The sequence below is a fragment of the Asterias amurensis genome, chromosome 6 (assembly GCF_032118995.1).
Source record: "Asterias amurensis chromosome 6, ASM3211899v1".
In the NCBI taxonomy this organism is placed as follows: Eukaryota; Metazoa; Echinodermata; class Asteroidea; order Forcipulatida; family Asteriidae; genus Asterias; species Asterias amurensis.
Window position 1 is genome coordinate 786,423 of NC_092653.1, and position 14,414 is coordinate 800,836.

General features: G+C 38.0%; 1 protein-coding gene across 1 annotated transcript in view; it reads left to right on the forward strand.

Annotated features, from left to right (window-relative positions):
* The window catches only part of LOC139938116 (uncharacterized), a 26,617-nt gene continuing 12,203 nt past the window's right edge, over positions 1-14,414 (forward strand). The window contains exons 1-10 of the mRNA XM_071933494.1: positions 1-118; positions 4,345-4,426; positions 5,700-5,924; positions 6,359-6,463; positions 8,074-8,175; positions 8,919-9,029; positions 10,107-10,200; positions 10,907-11,109; positions 11,383-11,467; positions 12,002-12,174. Coding sequence (XP_071789595.1) covers positions 39-118; positions 4,345-4,426; positions 5,700-5,924; positions 6,359-6,463; positions 8,074-8,175; positions 8,919-9,029; positions 10,107-10,200; positions 10,907-11,109; positions 11,383-11,467; positions 12,002-12,174 — 1,260 coding nt within the window. The 5' untranslated portion in view covers positions 1-38. The remainder of the gene's footprint in view (positions 119-4,344; positions 4,427-5,699; positions 5,925-6,358; positions 6,464-8,073; positions 8,176-8,918; positions 9,030-10,106; positions 10,201-10,906; positions 11,110-11,382; positions 11,468-12,001; positions 12,175-14,414) is intronic.

Consider the following 14,414-nt stretch of genomic DNA (forward strand, 5'->3'; position numbering starts at 1 on the left):
AACAAGATACACGGATAAACGATTCCCACTTTGAAATAATGATGTCCGCGCTTCGCTTCATTGTCGTGGCGACCCTTATGGGATTGTGTCTGGCAGACACAAAGAAGAGATACGATGGGTGAGTTTTTCAGACTTGATTTGTTAGCTGTTCCGAACTTTAGTCGGAACAGCTATTGAAATCGTCAAGATTTTTATTAGCTGTTCCGATCCAGTCGGAACAGCTATTGTTTTCGTCGAGATTTTTATTATTTTTATTATTATTATTATTCTTTGTTTCCGCCTAAAACCCCATAGCGTTTGTACGGCGTTTTTGTTTAGGCCACTCCTAAAGTATTAGGATAAAATCGTTCAATCATATATCAAATTGAAGCTTAGAACCTAAGCTTTACTCTCATAAAAAAGTGTAACAATTCTTCATTAATTAACCACGTGGTCTTCATTTGAATTTTTAATTTGTAAACTTGATGCAGTCACTTTCATGTTATTGTGAAATATTCTCTTTGGTAATACAACACAGTATGTACCTCTATGAGTTGTTGACTTCTTGAGAGGAGTCTATACTATTTTGTTTCCTACCCGCGTTCTGGACACATTACTCTGTACACGCACAACATACGGAGGATTGGGATTTTCGTTAGAACGTGCGTTAAATTTGTCCTTGTTTTTCTAACCGCGTTCTGGACCAATTACTCTGTGCATGGGTTTTCGTTAAAACGAACGTGCGTAATTAGATAGGGGTTTTTAACGACATCGACGTCGTCGTCAAAAAACCCTAAAGGCATCTAATACTACATTTCAACCATACTAAATAGTTATATTAATACTTAACAGTTCATATTTAGTGACAATGGTCGCAAAATCATGAAACGAGAATTATTTCGCCGAATCATGATCCCCTCTGTTGTTGCACACATGTAAAAACCCACGATTTTTGCATCGTGCCCTTCTAGCCTAGTGGTCATCAGTCGCGACTTCACATCAAAGAATTTCGAGTTCGAATCTCCGTCCGATAACAAAAAAATTTTTATCCCCCAAAACTAAAAATATATTTCTTTTTGTAATATTTAAGTTTGATTCTTATCTCTATATCAATAGTGTTGACTTTTCTTTTTCTCAATTGTAAGCCCAACATAACCTGTGTGCATGCATGACATGATATGATGTTTAAAAACACAGTAAGCGAAAAATGGTGATCATAAGCGCAGAGTTTGGTGGTTAAGAGTTCTGTGAAATCAACTTGTACTAGATCAAACATCAAACCACCGACCAATTTTTTTTTTTAATTCGTAATTAATTAACCACGTGACCCATATTTGCATATTTAATTGGGAACTCTTTGTAGCACCATATCTCAAGAATTACACGGCCGTTTAACAGACTGCTTGTAGATATAGACTCCTTGGGGATTGGGGATTAATTTTGAAAAACCGTGACCTCAAGTTGACCTCTATTTCCGGGTCAACCCGAAGTGGGACCATATCTCAAGAAGTAAACGGCCGATTTTCAAACTTGTTTCAGTAAGAGACTCCTTGGGCATTCGAGATTCGCTTTAGGTTACCATGACCCCATGTCGACCTCTACTTCCGGGTCAAACGGAAGTGGGACCATATCTCAAGAACCATGCAACCGATCATCAGTTTCTTTTCAATTAAAGACCCCTTGAACATTGAAAATTAAAAACGGAACAGCTGTGTGTTTGTTCACAAACACTAGATGTCTAGTTTGTTATTATTATTATTTGTTTCCGTCAAAAGCCCATAGGCTTAACCAGGGCATTTTGTTATAGCCAAAAATCATACTTGGCTTAGTATAAAAGAGTCAGACCCTATATCATATTAAAGCTTAGGTCTTGAAGTTTCAGTTAAATGTAATTTGCATGAATTAAATAATTAATTAACTAAGTTATAACGACATGAATACTTAATTAGCCAATCTTTAGACTGCCATATCTCACAAACTATACGTCCGATCGCAATTTTTTTTCAATTTTGTACTTTTTGGGTACTGTATAACTATTCCATGGCCTTAGAATCCGGACGACGTCACCATGACGTCATGTATTGCACGTTTTGTGTCTGTGCACAAACACAATGGCTCTTCAAATGTCAACATTTAAATGGTCAAAAACTAAATAACTTCAGAAACATTTATCTGTTTGTGTTCTAAATTTGATATTTTGTGTCAAAAAATATACTGATTCTAAAAATAATGGTTTCCGTCCATTAAAACCAATCAAGGGACGTCTATCATTAACGAATAAATTAAAATCTTGCCGTCATGGGTACAACGTAGTACTTATGGATGTAGTCACTAAACTGGGTACAGTGGCATTCATGTGGCTGTACACTTTCTCTATGGGTGGTTGCAATACAGTGTGGACCTGTTTGCATTGAGGACTTACTTGAGGGGAGTCTACGACGCTGTCCTGATGTTAGCCCATTGTATTCTTGTTTTTCTAACCGTGTTCTGGACATACTCCATTGGATTTGTACACAACCAATAGGCATACATTGGAATCCTACGATGGTTCAGGGTATTCGTTAAAACGAATGTACGTTCTAATAGGTTTTTTTTGTAAAAGGCATTGGTTTGGGGTAAGTTACACACCATCGTGTACCTTATGAAATTTGTTAGTACGAAAAACACAATTTTAAAACTGTGACGTCATCACGTGATAATTTATGATAATAAGAAGCTTTAATGAGTTTTTCTTTGCAGCACTATATCTCAAGAAGTGAACGGCCGAATTCAAAGATTTTTTCAGTAATATACTCCTTAGGCATAATAGATTTGCATTGGGTAACCGTGACCCCGATTTGACCTCTACTTCCGGGTCAACCGGAAGTGGGACCATATCTCAAGAGTTACACAACCGATTTATTTTTTTTCTTCAGTTAAAGACTGCTTAGGCATTAAATTTTGTTGAGGAAAATTCGTGACCCCATTTTGACCTCTTCTTCCGGGTCAACCGGAAGTGGGACCATATCTCAAGAACTACACAACCTATTTTCAAACTTTTTTTCAGTTGTAGACTACTTAGACATTAAATATTAACTTTGAAAACTGTGACCTTGTGTTGACCTTTATTTCCGGGTCAACCGGAAGTGGGATCATTTCTCAAGAACTATACAACCGACTTTCAAACTTTTTCAGTTATAGATTTCTTAGGCATTAAATATTAACTTTGAAAACCATGACCCCCATGTTGACCTTTTCTTCCGGGTCAACCATAAGTGGGACCATATTTTAAGAACTACACAACCAATTTTCAATCTTTTTCAGTTTTAGACTCTTTAGGCATTCAAAATCGAACTTGATTTACCGTGACCCAGTACAGGTGTATTGACCTTTACTTCCCGGAAGTTGGATCATATCTCAAGAACTACACAACCGATTTTTTAACATTAATTAAATTTATTTCAAATAATGACCACGATGCCATGTTGACCTTAAATTCTAATTTTAAAGCTTATTCCGATTCAGTATGAGATAAAAGACAAGGTAATCACATTTAATAAAGCTGTTATGTATGGGTTTTGTTAAAGCATAGAATACTTTTCTTAACAAAACATTCTGGAACAGCTTTGTGATTGTTCACAATCTCTAGTTTTCTTTTTTAAATGCACGTCGCGAGACACACAAGGCCTAAAGGAAACTTCAAGGAGTGGGCTACAATCAACTGATTTTTAAATAAAGAGTATCTAATTCAAGTTCTAGGGGTTAAGTCATCGGAGTGTGGGTTCGAATCCCGGTCGTGACACTTGTGTTTTGAGCAAGATGCTTTGCTATAGTTTCTTCTCTTCACCCAGGGATATGAAATGGATACCTGTGAGGCTAGAGATTGATATTGTGTATGAAAAAGCCTTTGGAGGCTACGTTTGCCCATGTTTTATACTCCCCAGTGAGCTGGGAAGGGGTAAAGGGATGTTATTGGCCCAATGACCTATACCACAAACTGTTTTTGCGAAGAGCTCTATTATTACTATAATTATTATAATTGAGAGGGTATACACAACATTGTCAAACAATTAACACATTTAAAGACTGGTCCTCCATAGAATATGGTCTTTGGAGAACTGTCTTGCAAAATTATTCTACTACCGCGGTAGATTTATCGGATAATTCGGGAGACTTCTCAGTTCTGCTTTGTAAAGTACTACTTGGGCGGAAGATATATAGATATTCAGCTGGGAGTACTATTTTAGCTTATAGGATCGTCATTAACTACACTACCGCGGAGTTAGTTCTTAATCAGGTCCCAACGTTTTGACCAGCTTGCTCTAGTCATCGTCAGGAGACTGATGCAAATAATTATGTCATCTTTATATTTGTCTTGTTTTCCAGATACAAAGTTATTCGTGTCACACCGTCCAGTGTGGCTCAGGTGCAATCAGTCAGGAGCTTACAAGACTCTATTCAGGGAGAGGTAGGATCTTCAAGAAATATAAGAATAAAGCAAAATTTTAATAGCGAAAAAAAGAAACGGAAAACAACATACGTCTTTGTTAAAATGTTACTTTTCTGATTTGGTTGGCACCATTTTGATTGTACCGAGATGAATGGTCAGCTTTCTCGTTGAACTTTAACAAAAAGCACACCACACATCACGATCTCCCATGGCTGTCGTGATCTCAGCTGTAGAGGTGACCTCAGTTTCATGACACAACTGGGTCAATTAAGCACACAAAAAGAACTGAGCAGAAAATAGTATTGCTTAGCAGAATATAGGTAACCAGTCAAAATTACATTAAGTTCGCATTGTTGTGGCTTGTGCCCCGTTCATTTTTTGCTAAAGCAAAGAAAGATGTCAAGGAAGATTTTCTACTTAAAGCCATTGGACACTTTCGGTAAACAGTATTGTCCGAGCCCACACTTCGTGTATCACAACTTATGTATAAAATAACAAACCTGTGAAAATTTAGGCTCAATCAGTCATCGGAGTCGGGAGAAAATAACGGGAAAACCCACCCTTGATTCCGCACGTTTCGCCGTGTCATGACATGTGTTTTTAATAAATTCGTAAATTCGTAAATCTCGATATCGAGAATTGATATTGTTTAAATGTTTTTTTCAAAAAGTAAAGCATTTCATGTAATAATATTTCAAGAGAAGTCTTTCACCATTACCTTCTGTAAACCCTGTAAGTTATTTGTACATGTATGAACTTTAAATTTGGCTTTACCAGCTTTATGAAATGAGGCTTCGGGTATTCCCACCTAAACGAGAGGCTACTCTATGTGTAGGTTCACATAATGTGTGCTATGATAGGAATCATAAAGAGAGAAGTAGCGGATGCCAATAATAATAATATATAGAATATAATAATAGTAATAATAATAATAATAACATCGAAGTCTTATATAGCGCACGTAACAAGGTACTCAAGGCGCTGAGTATATACAAACTTTCAGAAAGATAGGTTATTGCAGTGATGAATTCTGAGACCCAATTATGTAGCACCTTATAATGGTTAACAAGGTGCTACGGCGCATTAAGCAGCCACAACCAGGAACACCAGGGCGAACCCCTTCTCTCTTCGATAAGTGCACTGGGTTCTTTTACATGCGTTACACAACACATTGGACCAACGGCTTTGCTAAGGACACAATGACAGTGTCCAGTCGGGGTCGAACTATCACATTCCCTCATTTGATCAAGTATTGACTATTATCTATCATTTATCTATCTTTACTTTACAGATTGAGTTTTGGACTGATCCTGCCCATGCTGATCGTCCCGTTGATATAATGGTTGGTCCTGCAGAGTTGGACAACGTCTGCAATACTTTGCAAGATCTTGGCTTATCATTCTCTACCCTGATTGAAGATGTACAGCAACGCGCAGACTCAATAACTGTTGACCAATCAGGAGGCGTCTTCTCGCTAGCCAGTTTTAATTATGATACGTTTCATAGTTACGCCGATGTACGTATATGTCTAAAAGAACCATTACGGTCGGGGTTAGACCTTGGGAGGCTATCACTAGTATATCATTATTATTTTGTTGTTATTATTATTAATTAATGCGCCGAATGTCTGCACTAGCTGTGGAAGCGTAAAATGCCTTGTAAAGTGGAGTGCACCACGCTCACAAGCCAAAATTGCCTGATAACACGTGAAATACGTTTGACAGAAGCACAAAATCCCTGCTTCCGTATTTCCTAACTTAGGATTAATCTTAAGACTAAGTTAATTGCCGTAACCATATACGTTAGGACACTTTGAACCTATCCTAAGTTAGAATGCGTTACTTATCCTTACTCGAGCTAGGATTAATCCTAGCTTTTTGTGAAATCGGCTCCAGTACCAGTTAAATGGATTGAGTGATGTTTGATTTTCTTTGTTCCCCTCCACTGCAGATTAATTCATGGGTTAGTAGCATGGCGGCTAGTCACAGTGCGATTGTGCGAGAAGACAAACTGGCTGATAAGTCGTATGAAGGGAGGGACATGAAACTACTGAAGGTAAGACGTTATTTATTATACTCATGATTTATTAAAAACATTCAATTGTATTGCCAAGAGCAAAATAACATTTGAATTTACACATGTACAGTTAAAACATAAAAATTACAGACAAAGTAAAATTGGGTTTAATAGTGAAAAGGGAACATTTAAATTCACACAAGAACCTAGTGGTGAATGTATAGAAAACCATTACTGGACATTTTTTAAACACGGTTATCTGTTTGTCACAATTTACATGTATAACCATGGAGGTACTTTTTCTACCTCCATGGTATAACCTTTTTACTTAGTCTCATGCATAAGGTACAATGGTAAGACGGGGCACCAGGAAAAGCCTATAGGCTTATACAGGGTTTGGTCCCTTCAGTTTGTAAATTAATGAGTTTTAGTTTTAGTTTTGAAAGTTAAGTGAAAAGTATAATGTGTACAGCAAAAATATCACAATAAATGGTTTGTTTTGTAAACTGGTTTTCACAACAAGTTTTGCCACACAGCCATTTGTTTTACGTAATAGAATAACTGAGTGCCAGGAACAAAAAGAGGGATGTAAAATGAACAAATTGAAGTAATTGCAGGACTAGATAAATTGGAATATATGAAGTACATCTTTCTTGTATTCTATAACTCTCTTTGCTGGGTTAGAAACATATAGCTATATATATTGACTAGAGCGCTAACACCCCGTTATACACGCACTAAGGTTTTGAAGCCGTGTGGGCGCATCCATGTTTATGTACAAACCAATACAAAAGCTTGAAATTTTGTACGGCAGTTGTACGGCTATTTGCATGATCGTGCGTCTGTTCTTTTTTATGTGCCATCGAAGCAAAAAATGCCGTAATAATGTGAACGCACAATCTGCTGATCAGCGCACAAACTGCGAGCGTCATGTGCGTCATGATTAAAAGGCGCGTTTACCTTTTTTTAGTACGGCAACCAATAGTCGAAGTTACTGTTTTCGTAGCGCGGACGTACGCGAGTGGACAGTTGCGTACGTATACGCACACGCCGAATGTAAAATAATCGCGGCAATGTGGGTTCTCTTAAAATTCCGAATTCACGCAACACACCAAACATGTCTGCGCCCAGGGTGGCTTCAAAACGCAGAGCAAGTTAGCGCTCTAGTCAATATATATAGCTCTATGGTTAGAAACCAACTAGAATTCATTTACTTCGCACGGTTGTGGTTGCGGTTGTTTTGACAATTATTGCGTGTGCTTTGCGTATACGCGCACAGGGCTCCAGACGAGAGGACGGAGCCTGAAGCCGAATCCAAAGCCGAAACCGTGGCTTCGGAAGGGGCTTATGGCTACTTAATTGTTCTTGGCATCGGTTCGAATCCTGCCTGAACCATTTTGAGTTGACTGGAAGTCATTACGTAACCATGGCTGCCTAGAATTACCTTATATTATTTGACAGTATTTGTGTTTTTTAAAGGAAGTTTCAAAGTGATAACAGCTTTGTTTCAACCTCGTGTGATGTTTTTTTAACAATCTCATTTGCAGGAATACGTTATAGATCACAATATCCAATGTATAGTGATTAAATGATATCAAACAAATAATTAATTCAAATCTGTCTTTAAATGTTATTCTTTACTCACCAAGATCGGAAAGCCTGGAACTAATAAGAAGATCATCTTTTGGCAAAGTGGGACTCACTCTCGTGAATGGCTGTCTCCAGCTACACAGCTGAAAATTGTTTCTTGGGTAAGTTAAAATAGAGTCGCCAACCTAGTTCCAACCACAACTCAATCCCGCACAGGCTGTACCTCAAGATAACTATTTCTGTGACGTCACTCTATTGATGAAAGTGTAGATTGGTTTTACAAATCTACATTTAACTGTAAATTCGTTACAAACTTGAAACGAATGTCTTTCCGCATTGAAAAAAATAAAAATAAACTAAAACATGTTGATATTTCTTTAAAGTGACTACGCTACAGTTTTCAAAAATATTTGAGAGCTAGTTTATTTACTTAGGTGGAAACATAATTGTAAACTTGTCAAAACATGGAATCGATAATGTTTATGTTTATGAGTTTCGCAAAATAGAAATTATTACCAAACGTCCTTTGACAAAGTAGAATGTTTTGGGAAAATAGTTTTTAAACTAAACTCTAACTTAAAAGTTAGAGAATAGACTCAAAGTGCAGATGCGTGGATACCACACCTTTGGCTCGGACATTCTATCAAATAATCTACACTTTCTCGTCCACTCTCTTAAAATAACGTTTGTAAAAGAAAGCGAAGTCAGATTGTGGCATCATGGAATGACCTTTGTCAGGCTCAATTCGTTATTAGCTCGTTAGAGACTAGCACTTGTTAGGTTCCTGTCAGTTCGTCATGTAGCTCGTTAGACACTAACACTAATTTAATAGGTCTATGTCAATTCGTTATTTAGCTCGTGGAAGAGACTAACACTTGTTAGGCTCCTGTCAATTCGTTTTTAGCTCGTGAGAGACTACGAGAATGGTCAAGCCGACATCGTCCAACTGCTGGATAATGTTGATATCTACGCCATGCCTTTGTTTAACCCTGACGGTTATTTTCACTCACACGAGGTAAGAAAAGAGTCATATTCACATCGTTTGAAGTGAAACGATTAAATGGGTTACATACGATGGTAAACGGAACCACGGTTTGTTTCAATATGTTAATGTAGGCATACAACTAACATGTGAACATTTCAAATGGCTATAATGGCGTTTTTGAGATATTGCCGAAACTCCGGAGCGGTTGTTTCCACTACACGCAAGAAGACTAATTTGCAATCGGATAACACAATGTGAGAAGCAAGTAGGATTTGAAACTTTGCATGGTGGAGATAAGATATAGAAGAGTTTGCGGTAACACGATCAGAGCATACTGATCGAAACGTCGAGTTAACCCAACGGTTCTTTTCAGAACCACCCCAACTCAATGTGAGAAGCGTTACTCTTAGTAATGCTACTCGGGTTCAGATTTTGGGGGCATTAAAAGTCATCTTTTTCCCAAACCGCAGTACTTCGATCTGCTGCACCTCTTGCCAAGTAACTTTTTATTGCCATGAATGTTCGGAGTCATTACTAAAAGCGAGTCATTATTCGAGTCATTACGCGAGTCATGAGTCATTACTAAACGCGAGTCATTACTCGAGTCATTACGCGAGTCATGAGTCATTACTAAACGCGAGTCATTACTCGAGTCATTACGCGAGTCATGAGTCATTACTAAACGCGTGCTTCAACTCATTCAGAGCTTGTACAACGCAGTGGGCACTCTATTGGTAATTGCTAAAGACCAGTATCTATCTTGGTGTATCCCACATAAGTACAAAATAACAAATCTGTGAAAATTTTTGAAGAAAAAAAAAACCTTGTTGCACAAATAATTGTGTGCTATTATCAAATGCTTCCCAGGACTTAAGTCTTTCTGAATTTACCTCTTTCTCGAAACCATGTTACTTCAGAAGAAGCTGTTTCTCACATAGTTTTATATTATCAACAGCTCTCCATTGCTCGTTACCAAGTAAGTTTTCACGCTATACTATATGTTGAGAACGTGTCCGGTGTCTTTAAGGAAGGTGCGTCTCAAGCATTGCTTAGTCAAAGTCGTGAGTTGTCCAATCGGGTGATTATTTTGTGTTTTTTTTACATTAGTATGACCGTATGTGGAGAAAAACGCGTAGTGTGAATAAGAACAGCAATTGTAGAGGAGTTGACCCGAATCGAAACTTCAATGCTGGATGGGACGGTAAGTCAGTAATTATTATTACGGTTCCTCTAGTCTCGGTGCAAGACGTTTCTCGTTTTCCTTTCACGCACAGCGCAGCCAACTCACCAACAGCGCCCGCAACGACCGCCCCTTTACACTCACCTGACTTAGTCTGCGAACCTCGCGGGGCGGTTCGAGAAACGTCTTACACCAAGATAACGGTTTCTCAGGTCCTTTGGTCGTCTCCGAGTCTCTAAACGCTTGATGTTGTAAAATGTGGAAACATAGCAATTAGTGAATGAAAGAAGAAACACTGAGTGTTACAAAGTTTATATTGTTCCACAAAATTACCAAAACCAACAGATGCCAGTCCACTTGTTTGTCCCATTAAATATTCCGTGCACGGCCGTGTTCATATGAAATAAACTCTTTTGCCCAATGTCAAATGAAATACAGTTATCGACGGAATACAAAAAAATATATATCACACGAAATGTCATTTTATAGTTTAGTGTGAGCAATGATAAAATAAAACCATCATCAACTGAACAAAAGTATGGCCAACACCATTTTGGGATTTAAAAGTCAAAAAAAGTTAAATCAACTAGAACCCACATCCAGGATGACATTAGGAATATGTTGTCAGAATCATGATCCTGCAAACAAATCTATACCCTTAATAATTTCGAAGGCATTTTGCTTCAGGTCGGTAATATCTTATACCATTTCCTCTTTCCTCGACTAGTTGATGGGGGAGCGAGCACTAACCCGTGTGCACAAGACTACCGTGGTCCCTCTGTACAGTCTGAGATCGAGGTTCGATCTTTAACTAACTACATCAGCGCTCTCACTAACGTACAAGTCTACATTGACATGCATTGTTACAGTCAGTTATGGATGTTTCCTTTTGGCTACAAGTACGATTATGCGGGAAACTACTGGGATCAGGTAGGCATACAAGAAATACACATGTGTTTGTGCTATTATTGTGCACCTAGTAAGGGTTTACAATGTGTTACGGCGAAGCTACAGCCAGAAACACCGGGCGAACCCCTTCTCTTTTCAACAAGTGCACTGGCTTATTTAAGTGTGTTACACAACATACCGGACCAACGGCTTGACGTCCCATCCGAAGGACGAAGCACTAATGGTTAAGTGTCTTACATAAGGACACATTGTCAAATTTTATAATGAACGTGTTTTTTGTTGTTGTTTTTACAGTTTAACCTTGCCACCGACGCCATGCAAGCTTTGTACGCAAAACACTACAAGACTTTTCATGTAGGACCCATTGCATATGTTATATGTAAGTATAATATTATGTATGCGGTGATCTTAGAACACTAAATGTAAGCAAAAACTGTTCAAAGGTTATCCCACCACTCGAATTAAAAATGGCTTAGATTGTTCACAGCAAAATGAGTGTTTGATGATTCTGCTTGCTCCAAAAGGAGTCAAAATGTTTAAAACAAAAATAAAATTGCCTTTCAGGCAGGGAAGCAAGTTGAATACATAAACAACGAGCAATAAAATGTTATCCCTCGGCGGTAAAGAGATTGAAATTGAAGTTAATTGAAACAAAAATAAAGGTAAAGACAAACAAATACATTAATAAAAAAAAAGCTATAGGCCTACTTGATTATTTAAATATGATACAAAAAGTTGTTGGTAAAAACATGACATTATTAAAATAAAATAAAATAAAACCAGCCAAGATTTCCACAATAGATTGATAATCTAAGGCTCTTTGCGTCATTGTTAACATTGAAAGAAAACGCAGATTATTTGAGTTTCTTTTGGCAAAGAATTCATTTTGTTTCAATAAATTGTTTGTTTTCAGACAAAGCAACTGGTTCTAGTGTTGATTGGGCGCACGAAATGGCTGGCATTCCCTATGCTTACGCACCAGAGCTCCGTGATGAAGGGTACTATGGTTTTATTGCACCACCATCTGAGATTAACCCAAGTGCCCAGGAGGTCTATGAAGCCATTAAGGTTATTGGCAAGAAATTCGTTTAAATACATCCAACAGTCGTCTGGTTGTTGTTAAATTCAATTTGTAATTGAATAATTAGTTTTCTTAATGGCAACGACGGTTTTTAAGCATTATGGAGTTCTACTGCATGGCATTTTCGGGGTGTGGTGGACACTGTATGATGATATGGGAGTACACTGTTTAGTTTTTGCGTCCATGAACAACTAAACAAAACCTACTTGTTTACATAACTCAAATAATGGATGGTGGAGGTAGGGAGGTAGGGGTTGCTATGGACGTGTTGAAGGGGGTTTCTATGATGGTGGGGTTAGGGGAGTGAATAAGGAAATGGGGTGGGGCAGTGTTCAAGGAAATGGGGCAGCGCTGTGTTTTGGGAGAGTTACGATGTGGAGGGACCAGTTTGCTTTGGTCACGTGGTTGCTGGACGCCATGTTGTCTCCAAATGAAGCACAACCCAATGGCTAGGCTAGTCTGGCACCCCGTGTTCGTCCATGTGTTTCTTGGGATCAAAATGGCTTCTAATCGCAAATTGTCGAAACTCTCCCGATACGGCTCTGAAGTGGGGTGAGGGGTGCTGAAACTGACAAAGGTCCGTCTGCCGTTTCATCTCTATCTCCAATTCAAACAAATGCTTTATGAACAAAGAAGGGCAAAGACTAAACATTGATAATTGTAGATCCATTAAAGGTCTGCTTTTTCTCACTGTTATTAAGATTAATGAGTCAAAATAAAATATAAAATGCTAACTATAATCTGTGTTTTGGTTACGTGGTTATAATTTGTTGTTAGATAAGTGCAGCTTTTGAGTGTATTGTTATAAGTAGTTTATTTAATCTGAACAAAAGTTGACAACATTCAAATTTGCAAAGTTTTTACGGAGTTAAGAAAAATGGAATCTAGGTTAAATCTATAAACAAACTCACTTATTTGTTTTAAAAATAAAAGTTAAGCATAAATTTGTTAAAATCATGCCATCAAAAAACAAACAAAGAATATAAAAAAAGGCTATGGCACTCACACACAATTTATCAAGCAACCCAATAAATGATTTCATGATTCTGGCCATTGAGGGTTCCACTCTAATATAGAGAGTTTCTCTCCATGTTTTTAATGTATTCGGTTTGATTACAGGCATTAAAAGATAAACACCATTCGTCATTATAGGCGTAGGACTAAGGGGGCAGGATGTGTCCCCCACCCCCCCCCCCCCACCCCGAAAAAAGAGGGGTGCAACTTGTAGAAATGTTAGCACGGCAAAAGGAACAACTTTGGGCAGAAAAGTAAAACCCTCCTGGAATCAGAATTAAGGTTAAGGAGAATGGACGATAAAGTGTAGATTCGTGAATAGAATGTACGAGCCGAAGGCGAGTACATTGTATTTACGAATCTACACTTTAGGGTATATTCTCTGACTTTAACTATTTCTCCCATTGGTTATGTAACACAGTTTCAATGAACAACTGGGTTTCTCAATAGTAACAACACTAGTTAGTCAATCTAATTTCGTATAGGTTAACAAACGAAGGTTAACAAACGACGGTTGGTTACATGTTCTAGATATTTAACAACATATAGAGGCATACTTTAGTGCTTGCAACATTATCGAGTACAAAGTCAGTTTGCTCAGCTAACAATTGTATACCTTAAGTGATTTTTTCTAAACTGGAATTGTTTTTTGTAAATTGAAAGATATTCAGCTAGCCAGTGTTTTGGTGCACTTCTTGCATCTTTCATTTCGGAAAGACAGTAAGTTTTAGGTTGAACTGTTATAATGAAAATACAAGTGTAGATTATGCTACGGAACTACACTTAAGTGTAGATTCGTAACGAATCAACAGTTAAGTGTAGATTCGTAAAAAATAATCTACACTGTCTTTCAACAATATAGAGTGACGTCACAGAAATAGTTTAATACTTAATAATGTTTTGTTTGTCTGTGTGACATTTAATGGGGGGAATTTAATCTGCCCCCCCCCCCACCCCCTCCTCCCGCAACCCCATAATGCTCATGATGTTCAACCTTCAGTATTTTGTTTTTCACCAGCCGGTTGGTTTAAAATACAAAAATGGCAGGGTCTGAAAACTGCCGACTTGTGCGGTACAACAGACCCATACTCTGGTTTGGTTAATAAGAAAAGCCGGGTATCCCCTCCCCTCCGACCCAATACATCATAATAATTACCCCCCTCCCTCCTTTCAGTCCACGGCATAAATATATCACGCACATAATTATAACCAATATCCCACACCCCCCCCC